Below are 18,017 nucleotides of genomic sequence, written 5' to 3'. Positions count from 1 at the left end.
TTGTTTGCTTGAGATAGTTTATTTGATCAGATGTTGGCTCTGGAGCAGAGATGTTCCGCTGCTCTTCAGAACTGTGATCGCCGGATCACCTAGTAGCTGGCCATGGTGCTCTCCAGCCAGTCATTGAAGATGCAGACCTGAAGAAGAAGAAAGGGGGAGTCAGTTCCTCTGTGGCAGAGTGGAACTTACTGGCGTCAGGTGTGAGCCCTCACCTTGGCGTAGACACCAGGGTGGTCCCTCTCAGCACAGCCGTATCCCCAGGACACAACACCCTGAAGCTGACCGTTGCAGACAACGGGGCCACCAGAGTCTCCCTGAGAGCAGGAAACATCAGGCTTCAGTTCAGCGCCCTTCAAAGCAGTGCTCAACAGGAAGACGGAGGACACAGACCTGGCAAGAGTCCTTGCCTCCCTCCAAGTATCCAGCACAGAACATGGCATCGGTGATCATGCCAGGGTAGGAGTTCTTACAGTCCCTGTCGGACAGGATGGGGATGTTCAGGCACTGGAGCTTGTTGGAGTCAGCAGCTGTCCAGCAGAAAACAGAGGGTTGGACTTTGAAGCTCGGTGTGAATGGGAGCAGGAGCCTTCACTCACAGGAGCTCATGGTGTTGCCCCATCCGGAGACCTTGCACATGGTGCCAGCGGGGGCGCAGCCGCTGGGCAGAGCCACGGTCTGCACGTACTGGTTGAGGGTAGCGGGCTTGCTCAGCTTAATCAGCATGATGTCATTGTCGATGTTGTAGGAGCTGTATTGGGGGTGGCGGATGACGCGGGAAGAGGAGATGAACTGCTCGCTTCCCTCAGTGACCCTGATGTGGTGCTCTCCCAGACGGACCTCCACACGGCTGGAAACAGCAGACAAACATGGCGGTGACTCCCCATCCTCTGCGTTGGGATGTTTACAGTCAGTACTCACGACTTGTAGCAGTGAGCAGCGGACACAACCCATTCCCTGTGGACCAGGGATCCACCGCAGAAGTGGTATCCAGAGTTCAGAGACACCTGATGAGGCTGAGAGTGGGGGGTGCACTCATACCCTCCGACGATCTTGTCGTCCTCCAAGGCAACTGGAAACACAACACACACACAAGAGCGTCACAACTGTCTCCAACTCTTCCGTGGAGTTTCAGGAAGTCAGAGCTCAAACTCACAAGCAGCTCCGATGAGCAGAACAAAGACCAGAGACTTCATGGTTGCTGAGTGATCCTGTCGATGAGAGCACCTCACCTGGAGCGCTGCTATATATCCAGAATCCAGAGGCTGCTCACCTTCTCCCGCCGTCCTCATTGGTCAACAGCCAGCCAATCACTGCGGCAGGTGCAGACGTCAGGTGATTCATTTACAGGCAAACACCAGTGCACAGACTCTTATCGATGAGATGAAGTCGGTTCTTATAAACTCTGTTATTTTAAAATATGATTTTTATGTTCATTAATTTATAATTGATGTGAATACACAGGAATGATGTTATATCTATGTTTATAGTCGTCTTGATATTCTTGTCAAGGTGTCCATAACTACCTTTCAATTATCATTTGCTGTTTCAGTCATGAAAGTCTTTTTCTAAATATGTATTTTCCATGCCTGTATTTGATTTATTATCAATGTTTCCCTCTTTCTATTTTCCTATATCTTCTGTCCTTCTTTTTAAACTTTTACCATTCTGTATTTTAAGAATTATATAGAATAGTCACAGTTTTTCTTTTTTTTTTTTTTAATTCTAAAACCAGTCTCTCCCAGGTTGATGATTAAATTGTGTGCTGAGACTCAGCTGTGTGTTTCCCAGCAGCATCCAGCCAACTAGTAGGTATCAAAGTATTCCCCACTTCAGCATCACAGACACCAGAACCAGCCCAACCTCACAACATGATGGTTCCTGCAATTGTTCCTGCTTCATTCCAAAGCAAGAAAATTGTGAAATGTGAAATTGATAGCAGTTTAAACACAACTAGTTCACAGCAATGGAGAGGAAGATTCCTTTTGAAATGAAGGTGACTCTATTTCATGTAGAAGCCCAGCAGGTGTGTGATGACATGCACAACCTGAATAAGAAGTTTGTCTGATTTGCTATTGACAAGAAACTTAAAGCCATTTCCAGGAAGTATTTTGGCAAGGAACTGGTGTTTTGAATGTTGTTATGGATCATCATACCCAAGTCCACTGCTGTCTCTCCCTCACTAATGCCACAGACGTCCTTGATGGGTTTCGACCAAGACGTGTTAGTGACTTCCTGAACATGACCGCCACTTGCTGTTCAACTGAGCTCCTTTGAAATTGACTATTGATGATACACGATTTTAAATGTCAATAATAGTTTTCAATTATATCGATAAAATAGATGTAGGTGTCTTGTTAACGTTCATGGAGTTCATGGAGTACCAAAAACTGCATTTATTTTGCAGTGGCTTCAAAATAGAATTTTGAATGCTTGTATTTTGTATTTCAGTTTTATTTCGCCTTAGACAAACCTTGTTCACCAAAACATAACTGACTCATCTCAGTAAGCTGCTATGATAACGTGATCTCCCAAGTGAAATGCTGACTTGAGGAGGGTTGAGTTTCCGTTTGCTGTGTTATTTTAGCAAGTTTTCGAAATTGAATTTCCAACTATCGTCTGTTTCACCTGAGCCTTAGAAGCTCGATTCAGAACTTCTTCAGTCTTTCATTGTTAGATTCAAATGGCAGCGGCGACGGCTAACCTGTCTGTGTGAACGGCTACACCTGGCACGTTGAACATTTAATGATTCACTTTTAATACGCCAAAATACCTGCGGCATGAAGGTTTGCATGGGGAAGGGAATATTGACTGTTTATACTTTGATATCTACGATTTGGCTCGACGCTGATGGGAAACACACAGCTGAGTGTCTCGGCACACAAACTTATCATCAACCTGGCTGAGGCTGGTTTTAGGTTTTACAAAAATGTGGACTGTAGCTAACAAATCTCTTATATAAACATATTCATTTGATAATGAAAACTCTTTAATTAACAACAAATTCATTAAACAACATGATGTTATTGATAAATGAAGGACAATGATGGCACGTCCTCGAAGAGAAAACCTAATCTTGTGTAATGAAAAGTGGTTAACTTCAGGTAATAGGACAAAATTGGTCATTAATGTTTCATTTGACTTGTGTTTTTTAGTTTATAAAAAACCGACTTCATCTCATCGATAAGAGCCTGTGCACTGGTGTTTGCCTGTAAATGAATCACCTGACGTCTGCACCTGCCGCAGTGATTGGCTGGCTGTTGACCAATGAGGACGGCGGGAGAAGGTGAGCAGCCTCTGGATTCTGGATATATAGCAGCGCTCCAGGTGAGGTGCTCTCATCGACAGGATCACTCAGCAACCATGAGGTCTCTGGTCTTTGTTCTGCTCATCGGAGCTGCTTGTGAGTTTGAGCTGCTGACTTCCTGAAACTCCACGGAAGAGTTGAAGACAGTGGTGACGCTGTTGTGTGTGTGTTGTGTTTCCAGTTGCCTTGGAGGACGACAAGATCGTCGGAGGGTATGAGTGCACCCCCCACTCTCAGCCTCATCAGGTGTCTCTGAACTCTGGATACCACTTCTGCGGTGGATCCCTGGTCCACAGGGAATGGGTTGTGTCCGCTGCTCACTGCTACAAGTCGTGAGTACTGACTGTAAACATCCCAACGCAGAGGATGGGGAGTCACCGCCATGTTTGTCTGCTGTTTCCAGCCGTGTGGAGGTCCGTCTGGGAGAGCACCACATCAGGGTCACTGAGGGAACCGAGCAGTTCATCTCCTCTTCCCGCGTCATCCGCCACCCCCAATACAGCTCCTACAACATCGACAATGACATCATGCTGATTAAGCTGAGCAAGCCCGCCACCCTCAACCAGTACGTGCAGACTGTGGCTCTGCCCAGCGGCTGCGCCCCCGCTGGCACCATGTGCAAGGTCTCCGGATGGGGCAACACCATGAGCTCCTGTGAGTGAAGACTCCTGCTCCCATTCACACCAAGCTTCAAAGTCCAACCCTCTGTTTTCTGCTGGACAGCTGCTGACTCCGACAAGCTCCAGTGCCTGAACATCCCCATCCTGTCCGACAGGGACTGTAAGAACTCCTACCCTGGCATGATCACCGATGCCATGTTCTGCGCTGGATACTTGGAGGGAGGCAAGGACTCTTGCCAGGTCTGTGTCCTCCGTCCGCCTGTTGACCACTGCTTTGAAGGGCGCTTAACTGAAGCCTGATGTTTCCTGCTCTCAGGGAGACTCTGGTGGCCCCGTCGTCTGCAACGGTCAGCTTCAGGGTGTTGTGTCCTGGGGATACGGCTGTGCTGAGAGAGACCACCCTGGTGTCTACGCCAAGGTGAGGGCTCACACCTGACGCCAGTAAGTTCCACTCTGCCACAGAGGAACTGACTCCCCCTTTCTTCTTCTTCAGGTCTGCCTCTTCAACTCTTGGCTGACGAGCACCATGGCCAGCTACTAGGCGATCCGGCGATCACAGTTCTGAAGAGCAGCGGAACATCTCTGCTCCAGAGCCAACATCTGATCAAATAAACTATATCAAGCAAATAACCCCAAGTGTGAGCTTTGTTCATGCAATGAACATGCTATACTTTTTCTTTGCATTACTGTTGGGTTGGCAGCTTCAGCTCCTGACACACTCCATGGTATAGACCATGTAGGGCTGCTTCTATAAAAGCACTGAGACAGTGCAGACCTTCGCCAAGGAGCCAGTTTCATGTTACAGAGGACAAAAACTCAATAATACAAGTTGATTTTTTCATTGTTTTGGCCCGTCCTTCACCATAAACTGACAACCTTTACACAAAAAGGAAGGACACCACCAAAATCAACACTTCCTTGTCCCATTATCAGTGTGTCCACAGAATTTAAATGCCTTCGGAACCTTTCGAAAACAGACCGATGAATCCCATTGATCACTTGGTACGAGGCAGACAAAATCCCTGTGACAATATTTAGCACACTGAAATAGACATATTTAAAAGATGTACTGGTCTTGAACATGTGATCAATTTTTATTCTTACTATTGTTACTTTTAAAATTCAGAAACATATTTTTTTAAATGACGATCATTGATCACTCACAATGATAAGTAATGAAGTTAACCTCTTCCTGCACGTGTGTTCCTTCCACACACTCTGGTTTCCTCCCACAGTGCAAAAATAGGTAAATTGAAGACTCTAATTCAGGGATTTTTGGGGCCGTTAGGAAAAAAAGGATCGGTCCAGAAAGGAGTTAAAGCACGAGGCCTTTCTGAAATGGAGGGAAATGGAAGCTCTCCTCCTGGACAGGTGAACATCTGTTCAATTTGTGTGGATATACACTTTATAGTAGCTAGTAACAAGCAGCTACTGATCTTTTAACTGATGTTCATCAATAGCCATTTGCTAACAAGCTGTTTCAAATATGCCATTTGGAAATTTTGGTTTCTCAGACACAGTAAGCATTATCGGATCAGTCTAATGTGTCGTCCAAATAATATAGGTTTCTGTGCACGTCTGGCAGTATTTGTACCCATGAGTTGAGTTGAGTTTTCCTTGCCATGGGCTAAAATGTAAGTAAAAGGCAGAGACACGTTTTAAAGTATTCATTTTATTGACTGACTCTTGACCGAGTGCATCTCACACCCATTTACTTGTCCTTCTCTAACATGTGCTCCACCATCTCTCTTGTTTACCACACAGGATTGCACCTCTCAATCTAGCTGTATGCGCTGAGAATGTCTTTGATCCAGGGCATCAGAGCGCAGACCTTGGTGTAAACACCTGGAGCGTTGGGCTGAGCGCATCCATAACCCCAGGAGACGATACCCTGGAGCACACCGCTGCACACGAGTGGACCACCGGAGTCACCCTGAGAACGTTATTAATGCATGTAAGTATCATGCCAGATCTTTGATATCCAGAATAGAAAGGCCATACCTGACAAGCGTCTTTGCCTCCCTCCAAGTATCCAGCACACACCATTTGGTCAGTGATCTTGTCTGGGTAGGAAGCCTTGCAATCGCTGTCCGACATGATGGGAACCTCCACGCACTGAAGGTTGAATGGGTTGAACACTGTCGGACGTGAGAGTCAGGTTGAGATAGAGAAGGAGTTTGGCCTTTGATCCGTAAGTGGAACAATTCAATTTCTAAGAGAATATGAGGCGGATTGGTGTGAGGAGGCTGAGTGGTAGAAGACATGTACCTTCATCAGTGTAGATGTTCCCCCATCCGGACACCATGCACATGTCCCCAGGATTGGCGCACTTGTCAGGCAGAGCAATAGGCCTGACCTTGTCATTCAAACTGGCAGGATGCGACATCTTCATCAGCATGATGTCGAAGTCCAGAGTCTGGTAGTCGTACTTCTCGTGCCAGTAGATGGCGTCCACAGCCATGTACTGCTCTGAGCCCTCGAACTGCCAAATGTGGTGGTCTCCCAAGATGACCATCTGACTGTAAGGACTTTAAAGAAGATCATTACCCTCACAGTGAGGAGACGGAGGAGTCGAGCAAACAGTGAAGATACTGACTTCTGCCAGCAGTGGGCAGCAGAGACGATCCACTGCTCATTGATGAGGGAGCCGCCGCAGAAGTGGTAGCCGATGTTGATGGACACCTGCCATGGCTGAGAGTGGTGCGTGCACTCGTAGCCCCCGACGATTTTATCATCCATCGGGGCTGCCGCTGCAGACGTTGAGGAGAGGAAAACCGTTTTGTTACCGCCATTTTTGTTCATGAGTAAAACAGAGGGTGATGTACCTGCGGCGCCTAGGAGGGCAAGAACGATCAGGCCAATCATGATGTGGCTTCCTGTCACCAGACTGGACACGAATAATCCGTCCCTGACTGAATTTATAGCTCAGTACCAAAGACTCCCTCTGCTTCCCCGGCGCCCCCTCCTCTGCCACACCCCTGTTCCAATGAGCTTATCATCTGACACCCAATCTGCTGGTCAATGATTTAGCAGGCTGTTCCGCAGAGTTATCTAGTTTTAACGTTTGGGTTTTTTTTTTTTTTCACATCTTAAATATCGGATGAAATTTTGTTTTTATCTTCGAGAGCAATACAGTTCATTGTATTATTTTTTTGTCAGTTAACGTCTAATTCATTAGACTGGAATAGTTTTATTTTACCGGCTTCATTATATATAAGTTTAAATCCTGACAGGGATGAAATAAGACACAAGGAATTTTCTGAAGCAGGAGCGGACATTTTATTTCGGCCTATGTCTCTGTTGTAGAACTTGTGGTGGCGGGAGAGTTCTTTTTACATTGTTAAATATTGTTATTCACCGAACACAACTGAAATGGTTGAGGATGGTTGTGATGTTAAGAAGACTGAAAACAGAAAAATGTATTTTCATCATTTAATATCTGTGAAACAAACCTGAATCAAGCAGTTGTCATCTGTGAGAGACATAGAGCAGAGTCACTTCCTCTTCACTGAGGAAGAGCTGGTACTGGCTGCTTGTAATTGATGTCTACATTTGGACGTTTAAGAGATTGTTGAGGATCAAACTGAGAAACCGTCTTTGAATTCTGGTAAGAGTTTGGGGCTCAGTTAGATAAGATAGGGTTAACTTAAAGTGTCAAACATCGGCAGTCACAGGGGAGTCAAAATTAAAGTCGTCACAACACCATCCCCAGGTTGATGCTGGTTCATCACGGCTGTACACAAAGTGTATTGATAAAAAACAAACATCCGACTTATGACCGGGATTGGTTCCACGTCAAAAATTCAGATTGTATGTTATGTTATGTATGTAAGTTCAAAATAGCCGACGTGATGGTTATAGGTGCTACTGTAGTGGTAGATCTCTGTGTGAGAGTGAGGTGCTGGATACTGTGCTGCCGTAACTGTCGAACACGATTCTGGGCTGCTACGTGCTGCGGTGCCAGGCATTGAATAAAAATAAATAAAAATAAGCATCTGCCAGCCGTGTTCGTAAGTACGGGTGGACGAAAGTCGAGCAGGTTGTAAGTCGGATGTTACTTGCATATATCTTTTTTAATTGTCACTTGCCAACAATAAGTGACTCATGAGTGAATCTTAAGCAGCTGTTTAAAATCTGGAAACCTTGATCTTGTTGGAAACACAGATAGATCTCTTATATAAGAGCAGCAGCCATCTGAGCTTGAAAAGTGGGACATGATAACAGAGTAAATTTAGAGTGTTTTTGAGGGAGTGGCGGCCAGGCCAGGTATAAAAAAAGACCCTCCCGCTCAGTGGATGTCTTCTGAGCGTTCATCTGGACACCATGAAGCTGCTGGCTCTGCTGCTGTTTGCTGGAGCTGCTGGTAAACAGAAACACTGGCCCGAGCTGAAGTTGTGATTAGTATTATATTCTGTGTGTGTGTGTGTGTCAGTGGCGGTTCCCCGGGAAGATGGGAGGATCATCGGAGGGCAGGAGTGCGAGGCCAACTCCCGTCCATACATGGCCTCTCTCAATTATGGCTACCACTTCTGCGGCGGTGTGCTCATCAACGACCAGTGGGTTCTCTCTGTTGCCCACTGCTGGTACAAGTAAGTCTGTTGCTCAGTCAAGTGTGACTTGCTAAAATGATGTTTCCAATTGACACGTTTGTTTTGAGGCTATCATTCATCAATGTTCATGAGGAGTTTGTGCTTCACAAATGTTCAACCAAATCTTGTATATATATATATATATATATATATATATATTTCTTCTTTTTTTTTTCTCCAAAACTTTTGGTCTTTTTTTATCTTAATTTCTTAAAAATAAAAAATAAAAGCATACATCTCATATTTTTAAATCATAGCACCCACAATGACACTTCATGATGTAACATATTATTTTATTTTTGAAATGATGTAGATACAGATTCCATAATTCAAAAGGAAACCAACGTCCCTTCTCTTAGTATGTAAAGGTGTCTTGTCTTTTTTGAGTCATTTCATTTACCAAAGTTTTGTATGTAACATAAAGTGCGAAACATCACAAGTCGTACAGCTGTATTCGAGTAACAAGTGCTTCAGTAATCTCCCTCATATTTTAAAAGGTGTGTTTGGTTTCAGTCCCTACGCTATGCAGATCATGCTGGGAGATCACGACCTCCGAGCATATGAAGGCACAGAGCAGCTCATGAAGACCGACACCATCATCTGGCACCCTGAGTGAGTGGTTAAATAACGCCTCTGACAAGTATTCAGAATGTTTTTACCGTCTTCAACAAACTACAACATCACACCGCAGCTCTCAGTGGTTTCCTCTCTGTCCTGACATCCGTTTCCCCCGTGTGCAGCTATGACTACCAGACTCTGGATTTCGACATCATGCTGATCAAACTCTTCCATCCAGTCACGGTGACCAAGACTGTTGCACCCATCTCCCTGCCAACTGGGTGTCCATATCCGGGCTTGGTGTGCTCTGTGTCCGGCTGGGGCGACACCGCCATGGGGGATGAGGGTACGTCCTGGTCCTGGTGTAGTGTTTCCCAACCAACCAGAGAGTATCACCACTTGTCACGCTACAGTTTTCCTGCTGTCTGCATTGAGCACTGTCAAAAGAAACCTCATGTCTCCCTGTGTTGCAGTGTACATGCCCACTCGCCTGCAGTGTTTGGACGTGCCTGTTGTCTCTGACGAAGAGTGTGAGCGCGCTTATCCTGACATGATTACACGTAGAATGATGTGTGCCGGATACATGGATGGAGGCAGAGACGCCTGCAATGTGAGTTTCACTTAACACCATAACTGTTCAGTGGGAGAATGAAGCTGGCATGACAGCAGCCTGAGGAATGGGTCCCTGTGAGACGACTGCAGCCAGTAAGTGTAGTTAAGCGGTTAAGTGTTTACATTTATGCCAGGCGTATTCATGCTCCCTTTACTTATGAAATTGTACCTGTCCATTTCAAGCAATGTCACCGTCAATGATCACATACTTCCATTCCGTTCACCACTTTATCCCCCAGGGGGAGCAGCCCACAGTCAATTGTTTAAGACAACAACAAACTCCAAAAGCAGCCTTGTTGACTGTGGAAGTATTGACAATGTACCTCTTGCACAACAGACAAAACAGAGGCAGCATTCTTGGAGGCGGTGGTTGGTGAAGCCGTTAAATATATTGCGACTGGAAGAGGGAGAATATCCACCATTGTTATGTCTTCTTTGCGTCTCATAGGAGCTACGTATCAGGTAGTAACAGACTGCCCTTGCGGTTTCTGGTGGTACTGCTCCGTTCGGTTGGTATCTGTAAGCTTTGTTGAAATATGGACAAAGGTTCCGTCCGTATCCGGGTCCATATGTAAGACTGAGCAATAATGGTTCTTAGTATAAACCTTGTAATGTCATGACTTCCTCAAAAGGTACTGTAGCATGTAGTAACAACTTGGTTATGACTGTAGTTTCGGTTCCATAGCAACTTGGTGACAAATATTTTCGGTGCAGCATGGAACTAGCTAGCTGTAAAACACTCATGTTTGTATCAGCACTTTCTCACGCTCACACTGTTGCTGTCAGGGGGACTCTGGAAGCCCGCTGGTGTGTTTCGATGAGGTCCACGGTCTGGTCTCCTGGGGACAGGGATGTGCCCTGCCCGACTACCCCGGCGTCTACGTCAAAGTGTGTGAATTCCTCTACTGGATTGATGACACGCTGAAAGCCTATGCTTGAAGAAATAAAAGTTTCTTTCAATGTTTATATTGATGTCTCACTGCTGAACAAAACATCACTCTGTTTGTATATATATATATATATATATATATATATATATATATATATATATATATATCCTCTTGACTGAGGAAAGATGAAAGCGTCATAATTTGAACAATCATATTTATTTTCATTTAACTCGATCTCCATATACATTTCCTCATTTGTATCTGTTAATTTTTCGGAATCTAATTCCACTTTACATATTTTATTTCCATTTCCTTATTTAGTTTCATGTGTGCATACACAACAGCATGAAAAAGTTAAGGACAATGTAATTTATATATTTTATTATACAAGGAAAACACACATCACCCGATGAGATTCTGTTTTAATTTCAAAGCACAACTTTTCTCTTTTCTTTTCGCCTTTCGTCCTTTCTGTGTGTGTTACGTGGCTGGTCGCTCCGCTGCACCTTCAAACACAAGAAAGGCACGAGGATTTTAGCTGATAGAAATATTGAGATGTCAGTCACAGGTTCTTGTACACAGTAGAGCTTTATACAGCGAATGAATTGAACATATTTTTTAAATTAAAATGCATCAATAATAGCTATCATTACATCTTTAAGTAAGGCCCCAGGTTGGCAAGTCACAATAAAGTCACACACCGTCCTCATGGCTTCCATCTGTTTAACAATGCTTTCTATGTCTTCATGGTCCTCCTCTTCGTCGTCCTCTTCGTCCTGAAGAGCCGGCTGGTACGGCTCGATGTGAATGGACTTCTTTCCCAGGATGTTACATCGACAGTACGGGCAGGTGTGTCCGGCTGACTTGTGCTAAGTGATCATTGGACACAGCTGTTACCTTCCCCACCTTCACCATCACAGCCACAGTGACTGGTCGTACCTGCCAGCTGCTGAAACAAGGTTGGCACATGAGATGTCCACAAGGTTCAATACGAATGTCCTTGTCTCTCTCTGAACAAATCTTACAGAGCTGGAATGTGCTGCCAATATCATTGTATTGATCATATTGCTCCTGTTTAGTGGGAGAAATGGAAGAGAGGAGGATGAGATGAGTCGATTCATCGTCGCTCTTCACTCACCTGTGTAACTTTCACTTTGCTCCTCTGAGCAGCTTCTCGGTGAGAAGTCAGGTCTGGGTTCACGTCTTCACCGTCGGGGTAGACATAGCTGCAGAGATAATTCAGCACGTTAGACAGATGGAAGATGTGTTCAGGGAGTCTTGTCCTCACCAGCCCTCATTGAATCCCTGGATCAGCGCCTGGAAGAGGGGGGTGTTTTCAGGAATAGTCTGGACGATGTCGCCCTCGGGCGTGACATGGCCGATGGCCCACTGGCCCATTCTTGTGCAACTCAGACGGAAGATGTAACTGAGAAGAAACAGTATTCATCTTACACACCAGCTTAAATCAGGGGCCACAATTCGGCCCTTTTGAGGTAGTTTCTTTTTCCAATGTTCATTTTGATTTTAAAATGTGTTTTATTAATTTATTTTTTTTACTCAATGTTATTTTCAACGGTTTATCTGTTGCCTGAAATTCGGGCTGTCAATAGATATTTATATAGATATTTTTAAACTCAATTCATCTTGCTAAAAATGAGTTAACTGGAGATTAATGGCAAATTAATCGCATAGTTTCTATCTGTTCCAAATGCAACTTAAAGGGTCGACCCTTTTATCAACACAAGAGGGGCCAGTAATGCTTACAATGTTATGCTTTTAGTTAATGCTTTATGTTTTTGAAACCTTTTTAGTGCCTTTGATGTTATTCTAGAGAGTGTTCTTGAAAGTATCTGTTACTTTAGGTTGTTGTTTGCAAACAACTGTTTGCATGGGGAAAACATAAATGGCTACTCCAGTGTGGATAAAATCTTCCTTAAACCTATATTAAGAAGAGATACAAAATGTGTGATTCATCTGTCATTGATCGCGAGTTAACTCATCTTTTCTGCGATAAATTGAGATTAAAAATATTGATCTATTGTCTGCAATATACGTCCCATACCTCCCAGGTTTGTGTAAGTAGTTCTCCAGCCGGTCCGTCACCTGGTCGTAGGTGAGGAAGGCCATGTAGCCAGGATGGGTCACAGCTAGCTGGTTCCAGTTCTTGATGAGCGACTTAAACGGCTTTGCAAAAAAAAAGAAAGTGGAACATTGAGTTGTTTTCGTCGTCAGCTATTTGTCAAGTTCAGTTACCTGAAAGAGTCTCGTGAAGGTGTCGAATTCAAACACAGAGACGTAGTTGTTACAGGTCAGGTCGATGGTGGACTTCAGCGCGATGGCTTCCATCCCTTTCTCAAGCGCGTGCACTTTTCGCAGCTGGTCTTCGAAACTGCTCCACGGAACAATGCACCTAAAACACAAACTGTCATGTCCTGTACTTGGTCTTTGTCTCACAACTTGAAACCCACTTGATTCCGAACGATTTCCTCCAAAACTCATCGGCTTCTTTCTTGGTCAGTCTGTAGGTCTCGCCTTGAAAGTAGCCCTCTGGAAACATGGCCTTCAGCTCCCACAGCATGTGACTGAATAGCAGCGTCAGCTTGGTCAAGTTGCTCCTGAGAGTCAGCTCGCGGTTAGTGCAGGTTGGTGACAGCTACACTGCACATTTAACTTGCATGTCAAAGATGGAGGAGGTTTAATATTAGGAGGAAAACTCTGACATGGATTTTGACTTTGTTGATCATTTATTTTTGAAGCCACTTCTCTTTTGAGGCATTGCAACGTCGCTACACCCAAGCATACTCACACACACACAGGATGTCCTTTGCTCGGCTTGAACAATACCACAAAACGTTCCAGTGGCCAGTGACAACAGCCCGCGATGCAACATGAAGGCACGATGAAAAGCGCTGCAGTGACACTATCAATAAACATGTCACATGGTCTCTACGCGCCAAGTCACTTCCTGCGGGTCACAAAAACTGTCATCGTCAGACCGAGTTTCCACTGTGAAACCACCGGCTTTGTTCTATTTTTGACTCAGACGCTGAATTCTGGTGTCCTTCTCGACAACTCTTTTGCAGTTAGAACATCAACTCCTCAGCTGTTCTGAAAAGGAAACATTGGCTGTGGCTTTCAGCTACATTTTTCTACACCTGACCAATGACTAAAATTAATTCCAAACATATAACTATGTCAAAACTTTTGACTCTAATCGGATCTTCAACTGTTGTATTACATTATGGCACTATACCAGATTTTGTGACGTTGCAGGCCGCGCTCACTTGGTCTTAAGTTTGACATGGCTCAGGCCATGAAACAACTGTGCATTTTAACTCACGAGAAAGTTAATTTATTTACTGTTGAGGTGTGTCAGTGACATCTGAAGTTCTGAAGTGAAGATTCCTACATCAAACATCAAAACAACGCCCTTAATTGGCGGCCACAGGCATGTCGAACTCATGGCCCAAGGGCCACTTCCGGACTCCACAGGGATCAGTGTTATACTGTAAACTATTGCACATTAAACCTGCTGCGAGGGATACAGAGGTACGTTACCATGTTTTAAGAGTCAACATCAGCCAGAGGCTTCTCACCTGCAGCTTGACGACTCGTCAAATATCTGGTCCTGCCCCTCCTTGAATAGCTGTAAAGCTCGTTCCGTCTTATCCAGCAGGTTCCTGATGTGGATCCTCAGGTATCGGGCCTCTTCGCCCCTGGGCTGCCGGATGTCGGGATTCCTATAGGGATCCCAGATCTCCATGAGCATCACCGACGTGTTGGAGACCAACTCCGGGAGGTTCGGTGGACTATTCCGCAGGCCGAGTCGAGGGTCTGTGCACAGCCGGTACAGTTTGTTTAGTCTTTTAAAGGTCTTGTCCACCAGCTGCAGGTCCAGCGTGGCAGGAGACTCTGTGGTTTCGGAAGCTGCAGTCGCCATTCTTAGTTTGAGTGTGCGAGCCACGTGCAGTGCTTATTGATCCAGATGAGTGAGTCGAGCGGTAGAGCGGAAATCCTCTTCAATATGGGTAACCATGAGTAGCTAAATTCACTACTCTATGACGAGAACTTGCTCCATCTCACAAACCTTCAGGCCGACCGATTCCCCCCCTCAGCTGAGCGTTGAGCAGCTCTATACGCAGCACAAAGTGTGAGTCAGTGTGGCTGCCATATCACTCCCATGGCGTTCTTGAAAAGGTTTCAGAGTCAGGATGTCATGTCTTGTGTGTCGCTCTTCAAGTCGTGCTGTTTGATGGTTTCCTGGTCGCAGCCAGACAAACAGGTTCGCTTTCTTTGCTCAAATGCACGAGGTGGGAGGGAGGAAGTCAGAGAAGGATGGAGAGAAAGCAAACAATGGCAGATTCCTGCCAGCCACTGAGTGATCACTTATGCAGTTTCATGAGAGAGCAGGTGTGAAAACAACATTCACGACACTTTACCAACAACTAACTTGCATTTAACATGTGCATTAACAGCTAATGCAAGCTAAATATTAGCAACAAAAAAGGACAAACAAATACCATCGAACAAGTTCGATGTTCAGTTGTTTATTGGACACACAGTTGTCACACAGTTCCTGTTTGTACAAGTCAACAAACCACATATAACCAGGAGGGTGACCAGGGTCTGCCACAGGTCGCCCCCGCCACGTTGCTGTAGGGACAATATTAGCCTGTACCTACATGTAACCTGTATATAAGCATTGTCACTTAGCACAACACAAAGGTTCCTACCATGAATATTACATCATACTACACCACCACCAACCCTGGAACACAAACATAATGGCAGTGCTCTAGCTGCAGCGTGACTAGAGTTCTGCATGACTGACTGACACATTGTCCCCAAGATTACTGAGTTATTTATGTATTTATTCTTTGATGAAATTTAATACCTTGAGAGTCTCACTGCTACAATTCATAAATTGCATATTCACCTCAGTCACACATATTATAATAACCACCAATGTCAAAAACTTTTTTGGCTTTCTCTTTGGCCACTTTGTTTTTCAGGTGTGAAAAGAACAGCATCGGTCACGTGTTACAACCGGCCTGTTCTTACCACTGAAATAAACCACAATGGTATTTATTTGTTTATTTATATTATTGTTATTATTATTGCTGACTTATCACTCGGGGCCACAAAATGGGGTGGAAGTACTCCCCCAAAGGAAAATATAAAAAAAAATAATTTTAGTTCTTTTCACGTTAAAAGTGGATCATTTCTGCTTTCAATATAGAGTAAACTACAACACACAACCCCCCACCAAACAGCTTCAGTCCACCCCCAGCACATCTCCCAATGACAAAGTTGGCTAGTTCTAATCTCATTGTACATGAGTATAATGACAATAAAGGCATTCTATTCTATTCTATTCTATCTACTAATGTTGAAGAATCCATTTTTTTTATCCTGGATCCAGACGGTGATCCGGATCATTTCCAAAATGGAATCATTTGTTCTTTGTCCCATTTCAGTTTTTCCAGTTATTTTGACCTCGTAAACAGACGAACCAACGCCGTCGAAAATCTTGCTTGGAGACTGGTAAAAATTTCGAGCAAACGTGCGCTACAACAAATTGACACAAAGGGGCGCAACTTCCCCAATGTGTTCAAGGTTGCAGCAGAAACAGTGGCGCTTCTGCAAGTGCAGCGTGTATTCACGACCTGTTATTATAACGTAACATAATATTTACATCAAGATCAACAGTCGCCCGAACACCTGTACAATGATCACGGCTGTCAAGCGAGCTGGTGTTTTAGGGACTTTAACCAACCAGTTTGACTTTCTGTTGGCTGCTTCACACATCAGAGCAACGTGGAAAGTCCCAAATTGACCTTGGTAATCGATTCCCTGGGTGGGGTGGAGTGAATGAGGGAGACGGAGACAGGCAGACGGGCAGCCAGAATACAACCTGGTGTGACTGTCTCTAGATCCAATTCATGTGTGCATCCTTCAGGTTCAGGCGCCATCCAAAGCCATCATTGTTTCTCTAGTGTTTGCCAGCTGGGTAGCACATGAGAGCAACCCCAGGCTGCGAAACCAACGTTTCTGAGCTTACCACGCGAAGCCTTGAAAGCTATTTTAAATCATAAAGATAATCAAGCAGAAGTTAGTCAGAGTTAACCTTCAAAACATTTATCTGCAACCAGTGTTATCTGACCTAAGGAAAAATTAAAACATCTTCAGAGTTCGATCAGACATGAAAAACAGAGTTAAATCCCTTATATCAGTTTCTATTTTTGTGGGCCGATCCTATAGTCATGTTCTTCATTTTTGTGTTTTTGTTTTTGCAGTTTTATTTGCCGTTTTGTGCCACACCTGATGTTTGGTCTTTCTTTAACAAAAAACCCTGATCAGGATGGTTGCTGGCTCAAATCCCAGCTCTACATTTTGACTTCATCGGATTGCAGTAACACTCCCACTCCGTCACCATAAAAAACATGTTTATATACAAGTAATATCCAACTTACGACCGAGATCAGTTCTGACCAACCGGCCGTAAGTCAGATTAGATGGTGTACTGTAGTGGTAGATCTCTGTGTGAGGGTGAGGTGCTGCTGTAACTGCCGAACACGATTCTGGGCTGCTACGTGCTGCGGTACCAGACATTGAATTTTTTAAAAAAAGCATCTGCTGGCCGGCATCGTCAGTACGGGTGGACGTAAGTCGAGCAGGTTGTAAGTCGGATGTTACTTATACATGTTTATATTATGCCTATATCTTGCTTTTCGGAACATCACAAATTACTAGTGATGGGCAGATGAGGTTTTATAATGCAGTATTCAAAGGATGGTGAGGTTTCATGAAACAGTGTCATGATTTTCCGGGCTGTCTGCTGTATAAAACTCACATCATTTTGAAACCAAAAGTGCGCCATCTAGTGACCGCTGAGAATTAGCACAAAGTTTCATCAATACTGTTTCATGATGCCTCATCGACCCATCACAACATTTTACCCTTAATGTCTTCTTTCAAAAATAGTTTGAGGTTTCGTGTCAACCAGGGCAGATGTTTCTCTACTCTGTGGACAAGAAAGTCTATGTTTTCGGTCCGCTAATACACAAGTGTGTCCTGTGAAATGCAATGAGGAGTATGCAGTTAAAGGTTAAAGGTGTCCCCGCTGTTACATGCCGTTCTCTGAAATATCTTCATTCGTGGTTAGAGAACTATAGCAATACTGTCTCTGTGTATATAGTCATTGCCACTGACGTGTCTCACCATAGCATGGTGACGGCACACTGACTCACACGTCTCAATATTGACTGTAATCTTGTCCGGGGGAGAGCGTTTAAGGTGAGTCCCGACTGTGATTTAGACCTGCAACCGTGTACTTTCACTGAGACCCAGTATGGTGTAATTGTGGATCATTTAGACATTGCAAAATAAGACGCACTTGTGTGGACATGGAGTGACACATGGGGTGGCAAATTAAAAGTTGTGC

At 44.5% G+C, this 18,017-nt stretch overlaps 5 protein-coding genes across 6 annotated transcripts; 2 read left to right on the top strand and 3 right to left on the bottom strand.

Moving 5' to 3' along the window:
* Window positions 1-1,211, bottom strand: LOC128767942 (trypsin-1). The gene is made up of 6 exons (XM_053880336.1): window positions 1,154-1,211; window positions 919-1,069; window positions 597-847; window positions 391-527; window positions 213-314; window positions 1-137 (listed from the first exon to the last, which is right to left on the bottom strand). Exons 1-6 carry the CDS (start codon window positions 1,191-1,193, stop codon window positions 90-92), a joined length of 729 nt encoding a protein of 242 aa, XP_053736311.1. The 5' UTR covers window positions 1,194-1,211; the 3' UTR covers window positions 1-89.
* Window positions 1,212-3,251: 2,040 nt separating this feature from the next.
* Window positions 3,252-4,554, top strand: LOC128767939 (trypsin-1-like). Its single transcript, XM_053880333.1, has 6 exons — window positions 3,252-3,400; window positions 3,486-3,636; window positions 3,708-3,958; window positions 4,028-4,164; window positions 4,241-4,342; window positions 4,418-4,554. Exons 1-6 carry the CDS (start codon window positions 3,265-3,267, stop codon window positions 4,463-4,465), a joined length of 825 nt encoding a protein of 274 aa, XP_053736308.1. The 5' UTR covers window positions 3,252-3,264; the 3' UTR covers window positions 4,466-4,554.
* A 1,028-nt stretch (window positions 4,555-5,582) lies between these two features.
* On the bottom strand, window positions 5,583-6,879 carry LOC128767941 (serine protease 1-like). Its single transcript, XM_053880335.1, has 5 exons — window positions 6,750-6,879; window positions 6,521-6,674; window positions 6,193-6,452; window positions 5,926-6,062; window positions 5,583-5,857 (listed from the first exon to the last, which is right to left on the bottom strand). Exons 1-5 carry the CDS (start codon window positions 6,787-6,789, stop codon window positions 5,705-5,707), a joined length of 744 nt encoding a protein of 247 aa, XP_053736310.1. The 5' UTR covers window positions 6,790-6,879; the 3' UTR covers window positions 5,583-5,704.
* A 1,260-nt stretch (window positions 6,880-8,139) lies between these two features.
* Window positions 8,140-10,649, top strand: LOC128767940 (trypsin-like). The gene is made up of 6 exons (XM_053880334.1): window positions 8,140-8,287; window positions 8,357-8,513; window positions 9,027-9,125; window positions 9,254-9,417; window positions 9,545-9,681; window positions 10,470-10,649. The coding sequence occupies exons 1-6, from the start codon at window positions 8,248-8,250 to the stop codon at window positions 10,620-10,622; spliced, it is 750 nt and encodes a 249-aa protein (XP_053736309.1). The 5' UTR covers window positions 8,140-8,247; the 3' UTR covers window positions 10,623-10,649.
* A 285-nt stretch (window positions 10,650-10,934) lies between these two features.
* Window positions 10,935-14,810, bottom strand: cblc (Cbl proto-oncogene C, E3 ubiquitin protein ligase). Of its 2 annotated transcripts, none has more exons than XM_053881302.1 (9): window positions 14,170-14,810; window positions 13,042-13,188; window positions 12,827-12,983; window positions 12,636-12,757; window positions 11,862-11,999; window positions 11,712-11,799; window positions 11,513-11,644; window positions 11,275-11,442; window positions 10,935-11,079 (listed from the first exon to the last, which is right to left on the bottom strand). In XM_053881302.1, the coding sequence occupies exons 1-9, from the start codon at window positions 14,511-14,513 to the stop codon at window positions 11,002-11,004; spliced, it is 1,374 nt and encodes a 457-aa protein (XP_053737277.1). In that variant the 5' UTR covers window positions 14,514-14,810; the 3' UTR covers window positions 10,935-11,001. The 2 variants fall into 2 exon arrangements, with proteins under 2 accessions (XP_053737277.1, XP_053737278.1); XM_053881303.1 differs by lacking the exon at window positions 14,170-14,810 and adding an exon at window positions 13,380-13,513.
* Window positions 14,811-18,017: the final 3,207 nt, after the last annotated feature.

This window comes from Synchiropus splendidus, chromosome 12, assembly GCF_027744825.2.
Source record: "Synchiropus splendidus isolate RoL2022-P1 chromosome 12, RoL_Sspl_1.0, whole genome shotgun sequence".
In the NCBI taxonomy this organism is placed as follows: Eukaryota; Metazoa; Chordata; class Actinopteri; order Syngnathiformes; family Callionymidae; genus Synchiropus; species Synchiropus splendidus.
Note: the sequence above shows the minus strand (reverse complement) of the source record. Positions and strands in the feature narration are given on the sequence as shown.